The sequence below is a fragment of the Vulpes lagopus genome, chromosome 11 (assembly GCF_018345385.1).
Source record: "Vulpes lagopus strain Blue_001 chromosome 11, ASM1834538v1, whole genome shotgun sequence".
NCBI lineage: Eukaryota > Metazoa > Chordata > Mammalia > Carnivora > Canidae > Vulpes > Vulpes lagopus.
In genome coordinates, this window is record NC_054834.1 from 11622530 (window position 1) to 11642701 (window position 20172).

The following is a 20172-nucleotide window of genomic DNA, read 5'->3' on the forward strand; positions in this document are numbered from 1 at the left end:
GGTCTGCTAATTATGTCCATCCCCAGCAACCCCTGGTTTTGTAAATAAGGTTTTATTGAAACTTGGCCTTGACCATATGCTTATAGACAAATTGTCTATAATTGCTCTTATGCTACAATAGCGGAGCTGAATATTTGCAACAGAGACCCACAAAGCCTAAAATTTTTATCTTTCGCCCTCTACAGAAGATATATGTCAATCACTTCCCTAGAATGATATACCGTGGAGTGACACTTATTTTTATTTCACATTTCCCTATTCCTCAGAGTCTTTCAATGACCCTTACATATCCACTCCACCCCCATATTAACTGTCTTCCTCTGAATGAATTGCTTAACATATCTTTGAATCCATTTCCTCACTGGAAAAGGGAAAATATAAATATATTTACCATGAGGAACTGGTGAGAGGATGAACTCATAGAATACATATAAATTTCTTGCAAGTGCTTGGAACATGCCTAATGCTCACTCTCTTTATGCATACTTTGAATATCTGAGTTATTATGGCATATTTGAACATATTATAACAACATATAGAACCAAAACCAAAATATATAGCTTATTATTTTCTTCAAATTTTTTATTTAAATAATATAATAAGTGAAAATAGAGTATTTTTCCTTTCAGACATTTCCAGTAGAACACCTGCTGTCGACATTCCTGGAACACAGCCATGCCTATGCATTTCCTAACTGTCAGTGACTGCTTTTGGGCTAGAATGCTGGAAGTAATGAATGACAAGAGAGACCTTAGGGCCAAACAACCTAAGTAAAATATTAGTTATCTGGCCCTGTACAGAAAAATGTTGGCAGCACCTTCCATGCAGAATGAGTAAAGGAATGAGTTCATAAGTATTACTAAAATTCAAAATATAATAAGAAAGTACATTGATAAATTTTACTACATGAAAGTGAAAATAAACCTTGCTTTGCAGAAAGCAGCATGAGTTAAATCAAAAGACAGATGATAATCTTTGAGGAAATATTTGCAATTTGTAAAGCACATAATGTTCAACTGTGGTAAAAAGAAGAGCACATTTTAAAAATGGAAGTAAATCATTAAAATTATTAAAAACCTTCTATAGATAAATGGCAAAAAACATAAAAAGCTAATTTGTGAAGAGAAATATAAAAATAGTTTTTACATATATGAATACATGCTCAACTTCACTTTTAATTAGATAGATGTCTATTAAAACTATAGAGAGATACCATTTCCTATTCATGAGAATGAATAAAAGTGAAACATTCTGTTGGTGAGGCTGTGGGAGAAAATTGGCGTCTTACAACATATTGCTCGTAGGGATGCAAAATACAACCCTTTCATGGGGTAATTTGGTAACAAAAGTTCATATGCATTTACCTTTCAACCTAGCAAAAACACTTTTTGAAATTGCTCTGAAGGCACAGTTTCAACACTATGAGCATATACAGGCACAAAGATATTCGCTGGGTAACTGCAAAATGTTGGATATAACATAGCAAGTTTGATTGAATAAATGATGGCACATGCACCTAATGGAGGAATATACACTGTAAATAGAATGTGATATGTAAAGCCACTTGTAATTTGTATGCTGGCTATTCACAATTGGAAAATGAAATTCAATAAATAGTATCACTTACAAAAACAACACTAACAATTAAAAAAAACTCTATAATACATAGAGGTGAAATTTAACCAAAAATGGAAAGGTTTGTATCCCGAAATCAATGAAACTTTAATGACAAAAGCCAAAGAAGAACTAAATAAATCTAGAGATATACCATGTTCATAGATTGAAAGACTCAATAGTGATAAATACATTCCATGTAATCTCAACCAAAATCCGAGAAGAACTTTTCATAGAAATCAACAAACTGTTTCCAAAATTTATATGGGAAGAGGAAAACATAGCATTGCCAAAACAGGTTTGAAAAGAAGTTAAGCACTTACTAGGAAGCTACAATGGTCAAGACAGTGGGATATTGGTGAAAGCATGGACACATAGATAAGAGGAAGAGAATCCAGAAATAGGGCAACACGTAAGGGGTCAACTAATTCCTAATGAAGATGCCAGGGAAATCCAAAGAACAAAGAAGAGACTTTTCTACAACTGGGTTCATCTATGACAATTGTTCATCTATGTAAAAAAACAATAAACCTCAATCCATACCAAACATCACATACACAAACTAAATAAAAACAGTTTCCAGGACTAAATGTAAAAACAAAAACAATAACACTTACAGATGAAAATACAGGAGAAAATCTTTGTGACCTTGGGTTAGCCGAAGATTTCTTACATAGGACACAAAAAGTAAGAATCCTAAAGGAAATGTTTGATGATTTGCACTTCCTTAAACTTACAATTTCTGTTCTTCTCATGACTGCAAATGGAAGGAAAATAGAAAAGGGGGAGAAAAGCCAGATTAAAATAAGATATTGTCCAAATACATATCAGAGAAAAGACTGAGCTCCACAATACAGAGAGAAGTCTCAAGAGTCAATAATAACAAATGAAACTCAGTTTAAAAATTACAAAGAGCTATACTGGGAATTTGGGCAGAACTCAAATTTACTTCTCTTCTTTTGATAGCAGAACTTTAAGGTAAATAACAATTTACACAAACAAACAAAAACTAGGAAAAAGGACCCCAATGTGCTCAGAGGTGTAGAGAACATGGCTCCTATCTTAAACAATACCCCAAATAGCAGGACAAGCTGAAATGTAATACTTTGTTTGAATCAATTGAAGAGCTGAGATTCAGGGTACTTTACCTAAACAATAATTGTAGACACACAGGCACTTGCAGGGAGAAATGGTAAGTGAGCATTTGCTCACCTTGGACAGATGTTATGGAACACATACACCTGGTCACAAGATTAAAGTGGAAATTTCCAATGGAATATTAAGAGCTGGAAAAGTGTGAAACCTGAGGGACCATATGTAAGGTATTTCCTGTCACCTTTTAAGCTTCTTCTCCAGGATCTCCATAAAATTCTTGCAGAAAAGACCAGGAACAATCCAGAAAAGGCTTCCCTGTTGGTGTTATAAAAGGGGGGACAACTACTGCTGAGACCCACCCAGACCTCACCTACCCCATCACCATTGTAGGAAACAAGTGACCTTATCTGGAGGGGAAGGTGCTGGTGGAATCTCATTATAGTTGAGGGAAGGCAAAGGAGAGGACCACAAAAAATGTTCCCCAGAAATGTTCAAAAATAACACATTTATCTGCAGAAGGATGAACATCAAACCACAATCTGAAGTAGGTGCGTACTTATTGCGGTTGAGGGAGGGAGACAGGATTTAAATTTTAAAATTTTATACCTCTGGGGAAAAAAAGGCAGGAATATCTGTGAAGGCCACATCCTTAAGACCTAGTTTCGCTGTACCTGGTTAAAATTGAGACTTAATAAAAATATCAGAGAACATCTCCTGACCTTTCACTCCCATGCTATTAAACCTTGAGTAAAACTAAAAATGGAATAGACCTCATAGAGCTTCAAAAGACAGACTTTCTCAAAAAAAAAGACAGACTTTCTCTGAGGAAGAGTACAAAGCGAAGACTCAAAGACAAGTAAAGAGAGAAAGAAAAGTTACAACTAGGAAATATTTAAGTGTCTGAACTCTGAAAACAATAAATTTCAACCCTGATAACTTAGCAACTACAAGCTTCAAATCCAGTCTAACTTCTAACTAGTTAACACAAACTCCCATGCTCAAGGCCTAGCAGGAAAAGTGTGCTCATTTCAAGCACAAAATATATTGACCTCAGTATCTACTATACAAGACAACATGTCCAGATTCCAACCAAAAATTTCAGAAGCATAGAGTAGGTCAAAAAGAAGTGCAGTCTGAGGACACAAAGTAATCACCAGAACCAGACAGAGACATGACAAAGATGTTGGAACTATTAAGGAATTCAAAATAACTATGTTAAAGGTTCTAACCTAATAGCAAAGGTAAACAATATTCAAGATCCAAGAGATAGCTTCCAAGAAGCTTTTTCTTTCAACATATCAAAGAACTGGATTTTTTTCCTCAAATTTTTGGTTAAATAGGAATCTATTATTTCATGGAAGATAGATTCCACAAATCTATTCCTTAATTCCAGGAATAGTATGTCACTACACAAATTATTTTCTCATTTTGCATCATGTGGTAAAGAATCATGTTGTTAAGTTATAAAAAGTCATTAAGGTGAAGAACATTGTTCACATTTCTCAAATATATCTCTGATCTTTAAACTTCTCCATCTATAAGACTCTTCCTGGAGGGCAGCCCCAGTGGCTCAGCGTATTAGCGCCCAACTTTGGCCCAGGGCATGATTCTGGAGACCCAGGATTGAGTCCCACGTCGGGCTTCCTGCATGGAGCCTGCTTCTCCCTCTGCCTGTGTCTCTGCCTCTCTCTCTGTGTGTGTCTCTCATGAATAAATAAATAAAAATATTTTTTTAAAAAAATTTCTTCCTGGAAAGGAAGCCAAATCCAATGTCAAAAATGGTGTGCTGACTTTGAATGAATGAATGAATGAATGAATGAATGAATGAATGAATGAAAGAAGATACAAGACTTGAGTGTTATAGATCTGGATTTCAGATTCCTGCTTAGCCGCTTAAATGACAACATGATCGAGAAAAGTTACTAACTCTCTGTCACACTGTTTTCCCAATTTCAAAAAATATTTATTTAACAAAGAGAAAAAGAGAGAGAGAGCGCAAGCACAAGCAGGGGGAATAGCAGAGGGAGAGGGAGAAGCAGGGTCCCCACTGAGCAGGGAGCCCAACACAGGGCTTAATCCCAGGTCACTGGGGTTCATGACCTGAGCCAAAGGCAGCCACTTAACTGACTGAGCCATCCAGGTGCCCCGGCTTTCTCAATTTTAAGTGTCAACCTATTGGACGGCTAGAGTCTGATGGAGGTTCCATACAGGACAGTTCTAGCGCAGGGTCAAACATACCACAGTGTCCTTTCCCCTAACAACTAAACTACTTCACTGAGCCATCTCAGCAAACACAGGAACTCAGGGACTCTTGAAAAGTCACATCTCACTAGTCCCCCAACAACAGTAAAGTGTTGCTTTAATTCTAAAAAGCTAACAATTGTGAATAGGAAAAGAGTTGAATGTAATAAACCAAAGGTTATTTTTCCTCCAATATTTTTCACTCACAGCTGAGTATAGAAATATCATAGCATCTAAAGCAATAACTACAGTAACTTTTAATACTCACCACACTTGTGAATGTTCTACAAACCTACTGATCTATAAAGTGAATGGCAAACATTGTAGGATTATTGTCTCATCTGTTATTGTAGACAGTAATAAGACTTTTCTTCCAACTCTCATGGTAGGTTAGAGCTCCCCACACTTTCACTCAGAGTGAAAAAGAGCTCAAAGATAGGAAGCTAAAGCTAAAGAAAAAATGCAAGGATGTATTCCCACGAGAAATATAACAGCATCATGTGGTAAAGAATCATATTGTTAAGTTATAAAAAGTCATTAAGATGAAGAACATTGTTCACATTTCTCAAATATATTTCTGTTGGCATGTTTGCATTTTTGGTTACTGAAGAGTTTCCTTCGGTAGAAATACAATCCCAAATTACCAACGGAGCAGGTCTGGTGTTTGTGAGAATACAAGAGCTTTTCCTTTGATGCCTTTTCTGAGCAATTTCACACACTTGAACACCTGGATACCAAAACCTCTTAATTCACTAACTACTTTTCCTACTGATTTATATAAGTAGTTGGCTGACCAGTTAATCCCAATCTCTCTCTTCTTTTTCTTTTGCTCTTGTTTGTTTTCTATCAGCACTTTTCCATGATTACTGCCTCCTTGGAAAACAGACATTTGGGTCAGCTAATCTGAGGAAAACTTACAAGGTATCAGATGGTATCAGATGCCATGAAACCTATATTCAAGGATTTCCCAGGGAATACAGAAGATCAACTTGACCATACAGGGTTTCTACCTGCTGGTTATGTCGTGATGTTCAGCAGAAGGCTGATGTTTTTGTAGAACCTCTAACCAGTGTGATAACTCAGGCTGGATCAAGATATTTGGAGAAGGGACTAAGATCATAGTAACTCCCCCAGGTAAGTTACTTTGTTCTGTTTTAATTCTGTGAATGAAAAACTGACAGATTATTTTTAGAAAACAACAACAACAACAATGTAGGATCAGCTCAGCGCATGGACAGTAATTTTGCAGCTACTGGTCCCTCTATATGGAAACACAACTACTTTGCAAATGGTTTATTTACTTCACTGCTTGCAAGCAGATATTAAATCTGCCTTTAAAAAATACACACACACTGAGATATATTCGGGATTGAAACTAAAATTATTTTTAGGACAGTGTCTATGAACCATTGGTGTGAGTTATTGGTTCAACATGCTTTCCTTGTAGACAGTCATGTGATAAACATTATTAATTACCTCTAATATTAATAGTACTTCTTTTTTAATGAGTAGTGCTTCTTTCTCTAATAACCTGCGAAATTTATATGATTGCTTTTGTGTCATCTTTAGGAGCAATGCAAAAAAATTAACTCCTACAGTAAATGACTAATAGAACATCAATAATGCTACTTATTACTGGAGCATCTTAGAGGGGACTCTGAGACTAGTAATTTGTACTATTGTTAGTCTGGTTAGTAATACCTAGAGATAGTCCAGTTTAGTGGATTTGTAAGCTAAATAAATCATTTCAGCTCCAGAACCCATAAAAAAGAGTCTGCATGACTTTAAATTTTTGTTTGTTCATTTATTGTCCCAGCAAACATTTATTAAGGACAGTTTTGGTGCTGGAAGCTAAAGGTAAAAGGGTAATCAAGACACAGTCCCAACACTCAAAAAGCCTCTAGTCTAGAGGACAACTGTTCTGGATTGTGGTCATTGGACCACCTATTTTTCCACTCGTAACTGCCATGGGCACAGAATGTCTTGGATTCATGAGTTCTTTTGTTTTCTTGATTTATATAAAAAATTACTTATAAAATCCACATATTTGGATTTGGTAGAAGAATTTGATAAAATGGACTGAAAGCATCTCAGATTTATTGAGGACCAGATACCATGTTAACTAGTTCCAGTGCGTTATCTTATTTCTCAACAGCCCTATATAGAAAAGTCTCTTATTGCATTTCATAGACAGTGAAACTGAGGCTTGGGGAAGGTCAGTTATTTGCCTAAAGTCACATGGCTAGTTACTATGGCAGAGAGTGGGATCCAACAGAGATTTATCCATTCCAAAATGCATGGTCTAGACTATTAAGTGATACTAAAAACAATAGACCATGTTTTTATATTCTGATATTTACTGTTCTGTAGCCTGAATTTTTAAATAGATAGTTTAGCTGAATTCTTTATTAGTAATAGCTCATAATTTGTATTACTACTCATGTGGAAAAGAATGCTTCTGCTTCTAATCATGCCATTAAAATTGACTCTCTTCTCTACACAAGATCAAATAGGTCATGTAGAATATGCATTTATTAAATTCTCACAATGTGCGTCCCTGGGTAGCTCAGTGGTTGAGCGTATGCCTTTGGCTCAGGTCATGATCCCGGGATCCTGGGATCCAGTCCCACATGAGGCTCCCTGTGGGGAGCCTGCTTCTCTCTTTGTGTCTCTCATGAATAAATAAAATGTTTAAAACAAAATAAATTCTCACAATGTGATTCTTATGGTATTTTTTTATAAAATGACAAGTCTTTTTGACACCATTGTATTCAGTCTTCTTTCTGGAAGAAAGAAATATTTTGCTGGAAATATTGAAGCTGATGGAATTGGAGTAGTTGTACCATATGCATGATTCAATTACATAACTCAGAGCAGCCTTCCCACTCATGCTGGGGCAGCTGCAGAAAGACCAAACCAAATGGAGTCCTCTGATGGAGCAGCTCAGAATTGTAAATCGGTGCCCTCAAAACTGCTAGATATTTTCAAGTCCAAAGGAGCATTCTTTTAGAAATAAATACATTAAGAGATCATCATTAAAATTTCAGACTCTATAACAACTCGTCAGGTCTACTATCACTTGGAATTAGATTTGGAAAGAGCTTACTTTACAATCAAACAAGATATCCACCCCTTAATGTATAGAAATAAAATAATATCTGTAAAAATATTGAACACTGATATAGTATATACTCAAATATATCATTTCTATTTTTGTTCCTCTTTGAAAATTTTAAAGAAATGATAACTATAAATTACACTCTAATAAAAAAGTGACATCAGAAGAAAACTCTTCAAAGCAAGAGTTTAGACAGTTCAGGAAAATGGAGAGAAAAGGTAAAATCATAATCTCTAACACTTGTGAGTGAGATGAGAAAGAGAGAAGAACCAGACTAGGCAGAGAGGAGTCAGTTCACATCCACTCTTTAAAAAAAAAAAAAAAAAAGGCATTTTTTATTATTTATTTTAGAGAGAGTGAGAACGGGGGAGAGGGGCAGAAGGAGAGGGAGAGAGAGAAAATCTGAAGCAGATCTAGTGCTGAGCTTAAACCAGGGCTTGGTTTCAGGACCCTGAGATCAAGACCTGAGCTGAAATCAAGAGTTAGGCTCTTAAATGATTGAGCCACCAGAGGCTCGAGTTCCTTTCTTGACTATCCATTCTTGACTATGTTCATGTCTAATGGGATTATGCTTAAGCTTCATCTTTGTTTAATGTTAGCAGGGTCCATTTTTAATATATTTATATAAATACTGAAAAAATATAGGCACAATTTTAAAAGAGGCATCACAGGGGTTTTTTGTAAAAGCTTTTCAAACAGTGGCTTGTTTGACTGGAGCAGAATCAAAGTGTTTGGTCCTGGCACAAAGCTCATGGTTACAGGTAAATTTCTTTACATTCTGCCCTATAAGTAGGGAGGGGAGACAGATTATACAGGGGTTGCAGGCGAGGTGCTGGTGGTGGCTCAGAATTCTAGGATTCAATCCCAGTTTGGTCAGAAGTAGCAGCAGGATCCTTGGAGAGGTTGGTGACTACATCCTCGTCCTTTAGCTAATTAGCTAAAGCAACTGAAGGTCCTTAAGAAGTGTAGATGTTAATTCATTTGGGATTTCTGTGTTGAAAGTTTTGTAAAGAAGTTTGTATATCTTATTTATTTGATTTCAAAAAATAACCAATGGTCCCCCCCCAAAAAAAATAACCAATGGAAAAGAATGAACAAAAAACTGTTCATATATTCAAGAACATCATAAGGTAGGGTTTTTTTTCCCTCTGAATTCAGTTTGGTAAATTTGTTCATTCTTCATTAGCCTTAAAGATGAAATTTTGTCTGAATGAGGGAGAACATCTCACAGGAATATTTCTAGAGCACAAGGTCTTGTCAAATAATAAAAATATTTTATATTTTTAAGATTTTATTGATTTATTTGAGAAAGAGAGAGAGAGAGAGAGAGAGAGAGAGAGAGGATGAGCGGGGGAGGGGCAGATGGAGAAGGAAAAGAAGAAGCAGATTCCTTGCTTAGCACAGAGCTCCATGTGGGGTGACCCTAGGATACTGAGATTATGACCTGAGCAGAAGTCAGATGCTTAACCAACTGAGCCACCCTGGTGCCCCTCATAAAAAAGTTTTCAAAGAATTTTAACAAAGGTGATAAAACATTGAAAACATGAAAGAAATTATGTATTTAGTTTTCCTTAGTGGTTGTGATCATGGGCACAAATGAATTCATAAACTGAAAACTAAGTTTCTGGTGTTCTTTTTTCCAACTCACTACATAAGCAATGTAAATTCTAGCAATCAAGTTTAATAATGGTGACGCATATAATTCATGAGGTCCTACAAAAATGTCTTCTAGGAGAGTGTAGTGCAGAAAAAAATATGGATTGTGAACCTAGATCTATCATTTTCCATATAATCATCCTTTAACAAATGCATTTTGATTCACTTCTCATTGCTTTCTTAAAATTATAAAAATAATACATTACTCATTATTGAAGAAATTGGAAAAGAAAAAAATTAAAATTTTATAGTGACACTTGTTACTGTTAACATTTTGTATTTCCATCCACTCACTTTATCAATGTAACAACAATATCAAATGAATTATGATAAGAGTATATGAAATTAAATACAGAAATAGCTATCGTTAAAATTGGGAAATGATCTGTGATAAAGAACGTCCATTCTTCAGAATTCAAATGACCACTCACTGGAGATCTTTATGATATCAAGAGTACAGAAAAATATATTACTAATTACCATCTAGTCTGAGGATCATTTTAGAACAAATTAATTTGTGGAATACTTCAGTTTCTAAGACTCATTGTCACCTGCTTCTGAAAATGATGAGAATGTAGTAGGCATTGTCTCAAATATTATTAGCCTGAATATAAGGTTATCTCTCCTTTTTAAGTGGAAATATTCCAGACATAAAGGAAAAAGGAAGGAGGTTTTGCAACTTGAGTATTAAATGTATAGCGATCCAGAAAAAAAGTCAAGTATTCACTTGTATATTTAATCTCTTAATTGAATTATACCTAAAAGTTAAAAATTATATCAATACGAACATCAGTTGAGAAATACTGCTTTTTTTTGCCCTCAGTTTCATTAGAAAATTTTGCTCCATCTCTTCACATGCATCTCAGACTTCAATTTTTACTTTAGAGCAAATTTCTGCCATATCTTAGGGTCTGAGTGTCTGCTTTGGGATCCCCTTATGATGTCGCTGGATAGTCTATCTGAAGACAAAATTACCCACTTACAAAGTTTTTTAAAAACATATTTTTTATTTACTTTGGTATTCTATATTTTGCAATGTAAGCAGAACATGCAGAGACTTTCATTCCAGGTAATATTTATCAAATCCATATTAAACTTGTTTATTGTCTTTTACTAGCTTTACCTCTAAAACTAGCGTTGAGTTTATTTCAGTTGATATCTTGTCAAGTAGTATTGTTTGTATAGTAAGGCATTAGAATATGAGAAGCTAAAACAGAAGGCAACCTCTGTTTCATGAGGTATAATGTTGGGAAAGAAAGCCTTACCTTATGCTCTGGCATTTCAGTGTGTTGGAACTAGACATGTTTTGTGTCTATATCACAGAGTGGGATTTGGAAGCATCTTCTGCCACTTTTTATGTCATCTTATGTCATTTATGTCATTTTATGTCATTTTATGTCATAGTTTGGTGAGGTAGACCTCACCAAACTATGAAGCTCTGGGGCAGAAAAAGAAACAAGCTCTAATGCACAAACTATTTTTCACTTATTTATTCTGCATAATTTTCAAAATCTATTTGAGAAAACTTAAAATAAAATACACAAGTAGAGTTAGGCCATGAAAGAAAAATATAAGATCAAAAGCACTAAGGAAAGCAGAGAAAAATGGCCTGTGACTATCTAGCAAGAAACACAGAGTAAAATTTTATGTTCAAAGGTATGAGAAAAATATGATGGAGTACATACTTTATATTATCTGAGAAAATCATGCACACTAAATCTTCAAATATGTTATGTTTTTCCCACCATAAAATTAGAAAAGGATTTCTCTAGAAGGAATGTGAAGTGAAACTATGGGCATTGGCTTCCACAGCCATCTTGTAAAATGGAAGAAATGGTCTTTAAACAAATGCATTTCATGCTGTCGCTGCATCATTGCTATGGGCACCATGACATTTAATGTCATTCACAGATAGTGACCTCCAGCAGACATGGCCAGACACCAACAAGTTTGGCTTTCATGCTCATATTTACCAAAAAAAAAAAGTTTAAACTTTTTTTTAATTAATTTTTATTGGTGTTCAATTTACCAACATACAGAAAAACACCCAGTGCTCATCCCGTCAAGTGTCTGCCTCAGTGCCCGTCACCCATTCCCCTCCAACACCCGCCCTCCTCCCCTTAACTATAGTTACTACTTTAAAGTTAGAGATATCATAAATTTGAAATTCATATTCAAATATGAAATATCTATATTTATTTAATAAAAGAAAAATAGAGAACAATGATATCAACACCAATATAAAAATTGAAATATTACACTTGTACTTGAAAATGTACTTGACATTCGGTAAATTTCCGTAGAATTCACACTGCTGCATCTTAATAAAATATAAATAACTCAGGCAATTTAACTCCAATATATTTTATGATTATGCAAATGAATTTGTATAAATGTGTTAGGCTTATTTATTTTTGAATATGCTTTCTATTTTATGTATTATAAAAATGATTTTGTCTATAAAATAACTGTTAATAAGTTTTAAAAAGAATGTTGAAGGAAAACCATGTAATATACTTACCCAACATATAGGCACTAACCATATATAATCGAATACACTATTTTAATGCTCAGCTAATATTCCATTGAGAAAATTGTGGAAGTTCAAGGTTCATTTCATGCTGGAAAGAATAAAATATCAAGAATCTAGCTAAACAAAGTAACAGGAGGTAAAATCAATGTGTTACCATCCAGAAACATTCCAATTTCATCATTTGATTTTCAATTTCTTTACAATAATGAATCAGAAGTGTTCCTATTAAAAAACACACCAAAGTTTCTAAGATGGAAATTAGATTACTTAATATATTGACTAGAGGCTAACATGTAAATATCATGTACTATTGAAAAAATTAATCTCCTTTATCTAACATGCTTTTAAATTAAAAATAAAGTATATGATTGGAGAAACATACAGTATCTTACTATCATAATCAATATTTGAAGATTTAAAGGTCAACTTGATAGATTGTCAAGTACGTGTTGAAGTACATTCCCATTCAAAAAGTGAGTGTATACTATTTTAAAAATCTCACATTTTAATCCAAACTCCACCACTTAATAGCTGTGACTTTGAGCAAGTTTTTGACTTCTTGAACTGGTTTTCCCAATAAAAATAAGAACTATTAGTATCTCCTAACCCACTCTGGACAAAGGCCACGATAAGCCCTAATTCTATGACAAATTTCCTTCATTTCACTGTGGTTGGTGGTTCCAAACTACATGACATTTGTGTTGCTCTAATAGTGTTTTAATTGCTCTTCCACATCCCCTACAGATAGAAGCCTTGATGCAGACAATTTCCCCAAGCCCACCACTTTTTTTCCTTCAATTGCTGAAAAAATACTTCACAATGCTGGAACGTATCTTTGTCTTCTCGAGAATTTTTTCCCTGATGTTATCAAGATAGATTGGAAAGAGAAGAGTGGCAAAACAATTCCACAATCCCAGCAGGGAAACACTATGAAGACTAAGGACACATTCATGAAATTCAGCTGGCTGACTGTGACGGGAGCATCAATGGATAAAGAATACAAATGTGTCGTCAAACATGAGAGAAATAAAGGAAAGGTTGATCAAGAGATTCTGTTTTCTTCCCAGATAAAAGGTATGTGTATGTACGTGTGTATGTGTATATATCTTTTTTCAAAGGAAATACCCCACCATTTTTGGTCAAATATTAATGAAAAGAAACAAATAGAAATCTTTCTTTAATGCTGTTACCTTTAATGGTAACATAAATGTCTTGCTATTTCCCCAGAGAATCAAAGTAGACTGGGCTTTGGAAAATATAGGGAAAAAGAAAAAAGACAAATTCCCTTAGCCTTTCTCAGTATCAGTTTCATCATCGAAAATTATGAAGGTTACAGTGGTGCCTTTAAGGTCATTATATGGACTAAATGAAAAAATACACATGAAAGCACCTACTAACCTCACACACCATAAGTGTTCAGAAAAAAAGAGTCCACATTTGATGATCTTATTTGATCAGGAAACAAAAACAATTATACATTTTTTGGGAATGTTCTATTCAGAAGTCAAAGTCTCTTTCATTTTTTTTATTTTTTTATTTATGATAGTCACACACAGACATAGAGAAAGGCAGAGACATAGGCAGAGGGAGAAGTAGGCTCCATGCAGGGAGCCCGAGGTGGGACTCAATCCCTGGTCTCCAGGATCACGCCCTGGGCCAAAGGCAGGCACTAAACTGCTGTGCCACCGAGGGATCCCAGACTCTTTCATTTTAATCTAGTCTAACCAGGTACTACCCATCAATGAGTGGATAACAAAAAATACCATTCATTTGAGGGAGCTGGATCACAGTTCAACAAAAATAGTAATTTGGTTGCTGAGGTTTAAGCATGGTCTTCAGTTTCTCATATTTGAATTTTATATACCACCCTAAGGTGAAATTTGGTAAATAAAGATTGGGTTAAGCTAACGTGTACAAAACATTCTTCCATTTTACACAATGAGTATATTCTTTACCATTGGTAAATGCTGCTCAGCAAACATTTCTTGCAGTTCTAGTGTGTGCCAGGCCTGGAAGGGATGCAGGATGAACTACTCTCCCAAGGAGGATCACCATAGTAGAGAGAATATACTTTTCCTAATCACTCAGGGTCACTTGTGGTTCAGGCACTGTGACTCAAATTAACCTCTTTGGTTAGAGATACTGGACATATTTAGACAGTGTGGGTAGATGGCTGAATGTGCCCTGGCCCCGCTGTGCTCTAGTAACCTCTAGACTCAGGAGTCAAGTCCTGAGCATGAACATCACAGACTAAGGCCCCAGAAGCCCATAAGAAGGAACCAATTTGTTCTTTTCCCTGTGTTTCACAAGGCCTTGGGAAGGACCAGAGGATAAACACTTAACCAAATATGCAAAGACCTTTGCTGTGTACCACTCTGGATTGCTGAACTAAATCTTTATCTTCTTGGATCCTTCATTTTTCCAGTGATCAAATTTAGAGTGAAACAATTATTTACTTTTTCTTTCTCCTGGCATTCGATGAACTGCAAAAATAGCGAAAATGTGTGGTTTTGAAAACATGACATGGATGCATTTATTCATATCTTTATTGTATTTATCCATATTTTCCTAGAAAAACTGGTATTAGATTACAAACAGCCTTAGTTTTTTGTCTACACCTAGGAAACAGAGAAGACAAATGAGCAAAGCACAAGTTAATGTAACCACTGGGCTGAAGTCCTTTAGGTATTGGTTTTTATAATGATCAATGTAAAAATATAGTAGGTTGCATGGTGATGATTATCCAAAAAGGAGAAGTTCTTATTTATGGTGTGTTTTACTAAGTAATTAAATTTTGATAGAAACATCGGGGTGCAGGTGTCCCGACGTTTCATTGCATCTGAATCTTTGGGGTAAATCCCCAACAGTGCAATTGCTGGGTCGTAGGGCAGGTCTATTTTTAACTCTTTGAGGAACCTCCACACAGTTTTCCAGAGTGGCTGCACCAGTTCACATTCCCACCAACAGTGTAAGAGGGTTCCCTTTTCTCCGCATCCTCTCCAACATTTGTTGTTTCCTGCCTTGTTAATTTTCCCCATTCTCACTGGTGTGAGGTGGTATCTCATTGTGGTTTTGATTTGTATTTCCCTGATGGCAAGTGATGCAGAGCATTTTCTCATGTGCATGTTGGCCATGTCCATGTCTTCCTCTGTGAGATTTCTCTTCATTTCTTTTGCCCATTTCATGATTGGATTGTTTGTTTCTTTGGTGTTGAGTTTAATAAGTTCTTTATAGATTTTGGAAATATCAGGAAGGGAGACAGAACATAAAGACTCCTAACTCGGGGAAACGAACTAGGGGTGGTGGAAGGGGAGGAGGGCGGGTGTTGGAGGGGAATGGGTGACGGGCACTGAGGTGGACACTTGACGGGATGAGCACTGGGTGTTTTTCTGTATGTTGGTAAATTGAACACCAATAAAAATTAATTTAAAAAAAAAGTTAAAATTGAAAAAAAAATTTGAAAAGAATGTCTCTCAAGATCTTCTCATAGCAACAAAACTAATGAGAGCATTTCTGTTAATGCCTTTCTACAGCAAATTTCTAATGCTATTGCTTGTAAGTTTTTTTGTTTCTTGAAGCACAATCAATGAAGTCATTTTGAAGAGTGAGAAACTAATCTGGTCCAAGTTTTCAACCAACCTTGGTTTAGAAAGTGAAACTAGATTACATATAAAGATTTAATTTGAAAAATCGTTGCCTTAATGTTTAAACTTCAAACAATACATGATGATAAGAGATTTTTATTTTTCTTTTGGTGAGCAAAGCCACTGTATGGAAAAGAGACTTTTAACACACTTACAAGTCTGTTCTTGAAGATATTTTAACATCTAAAAATAATTATAAGAACATTTTTTATTCTTTGGATTTACCCCAAAGCTTATAGCTCAGAATCATTTTTTAAGAACATACCAAAATAAGATTGTGTGGGGTGAATAATTTGCATAACAGAACCATATTATGTGCACAAGGACACACTGAGCAGAGAAAGGATAAAACAAAGCATGTTGGGATTCTCTTCCTCCATTCAACTGTCAATGATCTTTTTAAGGATTTTTGTCTTTGTATGCATGTTGGGTTTTTGGTTTTGTTTTTATATTTGTGAGTTTTTTCCCACTGTGGAGGAATACAATCCCCACCTCAGTTTTATATATTCAGAAAACTATGATTATCACTTGGTCAATCTTTCTGCCTCTGGGGAAAAAGTACAACGAAATGCTGAGCTTCTGTAATAAAAAAAGACATTTGCTAAGAGTAATTAAGATACTGGAAGGGATGATGTCTGAGAGTCCACAATGGTGGAGTTATGTGTGTTTTCTATGGATTGTTTTACAAGATACTTTCTACATGCTCTAGCTCATCTAAACCCCCATAATGGTTCTTTGAGTGTTGGCTCTACCAATAACTGGTATGACTCCCAAAAAGTTACTTAGCCACTATAAATCTTACTTTTTTGAGTCTAACATGGAGTCCTCTAAAATACAATTCACATTAGTGTGACTAGAGGAACCGATGACATAATACATGTGAGCTTTTCACATACTGCCTAGCACAGTAATAATCACTCAATAGATATTGACTTTCATTAGTATCATTGGCATGTCCACAAATACCACCACTTCAGAAAATCATGTGCAGGAGCTGGGGATACTGGGAACATGCATTATTTGTAAATGTCAGGCTGCTTTCTTTTGCTTGGGAGAATTTACCTATTCTAGGCTCCTTCCAAAATGTAAGATTCTGCTGTGGATTCTAGGGTTGGATGAATGCATTTTGGTAGCAATCCTTCATGTCAGCAGTGGGTGCTGAGGACTTGACAGCAGCCACTGTTTCTGGTTATTTTTCCATTCAACAAGTATTTATAGAACACCTCCTTTGCAGCAGGCACTGGGCTGGGAGCTCTGAGTACAGACAGAAAACAAGATAGTCTTAGACATTGCCCTTAAGTTGTGAGAAAAAGAGAAAAAATGAATCATTCATGAATTTCAACATTTTAATGTGCAGAAATAAAATATATTAATTCATCTACTGAACAACACAGGTTAGACAAATCATTTCTGCAATTGTGGAGCTCATATTAGTAATGGCTCTATCCTCTGTGTTGAATTTTATCCATCAGTTGGTCGATCAACCTATCAATCTATCCAAAGCACAGATATATGTCAATTAATGGATATGAACAATTGAATAATACTTGCTCTCATTTCCTTTAGAGCTCACTGCTATTACCTCTACAAAATATTCTCTGAAAGATAAAAATGGTAATTTTTTGTCTATGTTTGCCTTTATGTTATGCTATAGGATCTTTTACCCCTGATCAACTTAACCTTTGAACTTCCCTGGCTTCAGAATGGCTGAATCTTGCAAAATAGACTGAGTGATATTTGAAGTCAATTCATCATTTTTCAGGGGTCATGTTCACACAGTAAATGCTGACTTGAGTATGAAAGACTGTAAATTAGGGGTGCAGTGATGTGCTCTGAATTCTTTCAACCGTGGATTTCATTCACTTCTGTGTCTTTGCTCTTGCTGGTAGTTAATAACAAGAACTGACACTGAGAAGTTCTTGTGCAGAGGTGTTGTGCTGCATTGTGAGCGCATTTTGTTTAATCTCTTAATATTCACTGTGAAGGATTTTATTCCCATTTTGCCGATGAGGGCAATGACCTAAAGTTAATTAAGTCCCTTGCATCACACCACACAGTGAGATCTGAGGCTTCAACCCAGACCATCTGAAAAAAAAAAAAAAGGCTCACACACTTACTCATTTAGCTGACACATTGTAAGCACTACTTTCTGGATCTTTCTCCCAATACCTGCACCAAGAAACTATAAGAAGCTTTGGCTCTAGTCCTACTCATCTGCCCTCCATGTCCAATATCAAGGAGCCTCTGGAAGTTAGCTAACATATTACCTGACCAAGGGCAAGGAGTTATGAGTACAGCACCACTAGAAGTCATTTTCCACACCAAAGGCTAATGATTCTGGAGTTCAGACTCTTTGGAGATAAACACATAAAAGAAATTTCCACATGAAAAGACTCAGCCTGGTTTGTTGCATAGCCAGTTATTAATTATTTCTTGATATCATGTATTTCCTGCAAAACCTCAAAGGGAAAAAAGATAAAATTATCCTCTAACACCATAACTAAAATGAGGGTATTCAGGAAAGACAAGGGAGTGAGTTTGACCTCCTAAAGTTGAAGAGATTTTGGGTTAACTCTTTTCTTCCACTTTATTTTATTTTGTTATTTTTTAAAGTTTTTATTCAAATTCCACTTAGTTAACATACAGTGTAATATTAATTTCAGGTGTACAGTATAATGATTTAATATTTCCATACATCACTCAATGCTCATCACAACTAACGCCCTTTTTAGTAAAACCTCCCGCCTACTCTACTCTGAACACAACCAAATTTCCATTGATTGTACCCTTGATAGGAATCTCAGTAATGCACAAGATGTAGTGGTGAAGATGCTTCTAAGTCAGCAATTCTTCTTTATATTTATGCTTAAGTCTTTGTTGCCAGGAGTATTTATTGGAGTAGTGGAGGTACAGATATACAGAGTAGGTAAGAATGTGTTCTTGAACATTATGTGCTGGGATTAAAATCTTGCTTGTGGTACTTACTAATTGTATGACATTAGGCAAATTAGTTCTGTGTCCTCGATTTATTTGTAAAATGGCAATTAAAATAATAATCTCCTAGGTTATTGAAAAATTAAGTAAGATTACAGCTTTTCACACAGACCTGTCAAATTAAATGTCTGGCATTTACTTAGTGGGTAAAGCATATTTGCTAGATTATTACTTACAGACATGGTAGAGATGAGGAAATGCTAAAAGCTAACTTTTAATAATGTTTTTTTCAGGTTAACTCATTCATCTAATATATATCCTTACTTTTTAAGACTTTGGAATGTTCTAAGTGAATTTCCCAGAGGTTGTTGATTGATTTGGCATACAAGCTGGATTCTGAGTTATCTGGTGGTGGTGGTGGTGATGGTATGGGAACATCCCTTCAACCTGGGTCATCAGAAATGTATGATGTGACCCCTCCCCATTAATAAGTCCTAGCCTTCCAAAGAACAGAAGGTGAAACTAATAAATGACCTTTTTTTAGATCCCCTGCAGCTGCAGCTCATGAACACCTCTGCCTACTACACCTACCTCCTCCTCCTCCTCAAGAGCCTGGTCTACTCCGTCGTCATCACCTTCTATCTGCTTGGGAGACCAGCATTCTGTGGCAATGGGAAGAGTTCCTAACACATGGTGACACCAAAGGTCCCCTTTTCTCCATTGGCTATTGTGGCTAAAAGTGTCTGCTGAGGATCTAGTGTGGCTTTCTCCTATTTCAGTTCAAGTGTGTCTTTTGTTAGAGCCATTACTGTAGATTGGGTTTACAAACTACTGGGCAAACAGAAACTTTCACTCTGCAGCAGGAACAAATTCCGCCATGACTTAGGCATGGGGCCAGAAGGCCATCCCCGGGGCTTGAGCGCTGCTCTCCCCTTAACATCCATCAGCTCCTCAGGCACTCGATAGCCGTGCCTCTGAGTTCAGCCAACACACAGCTTCCAGTTGCATCTCCTGAGGCTCCTTAACCAGATAATTGCCTCAAAGCCCTTTATTTTACACATCTGAGAGCTGCCATCTTTGCTACCTGAATTTTGTACTGCTTTTCATGATGAGAACAATAAAAACAATCAAAAGTCTACTTTTGCATCTGTGTTCTTTCATCTGGTGCAATATAACTGAGAGTCCAAGGTAAGCAACAGCATGGCAACTGAGCCTTCACATTCAGTGCTCGTTGTTATATTTCCAATTCTTGCCCTGAGATGGACCTTACAATGCCTTCTTTGAGGCACTGGCCCCAGGGGAGTCATAGCCAGGGAAGGCCTAGGTTATTTCTCCTT

General features: G+C 35.9%; 1 gene segment (V, D, J or C); it reads left to right on the forward strand.

Moving 5' to 3' along the window:
* Positions 1 to 1688: 1688 nt before the first annotated feature.
* On the forward strand, positions 1689 to 19911 carry LOC121501692. The segment is given in 5 exon segments: positions 1689 to 1696; positions 2993 to 3106; positions 6008 to 6084; positions 13002 to 13331; positions 19380 to 19911. Coding segments are annotated over 5 exon segments (672 nt in total).
* The last annotated feature ends 261 nt before the right edge of the window (positions 19912 to 20172 follow it).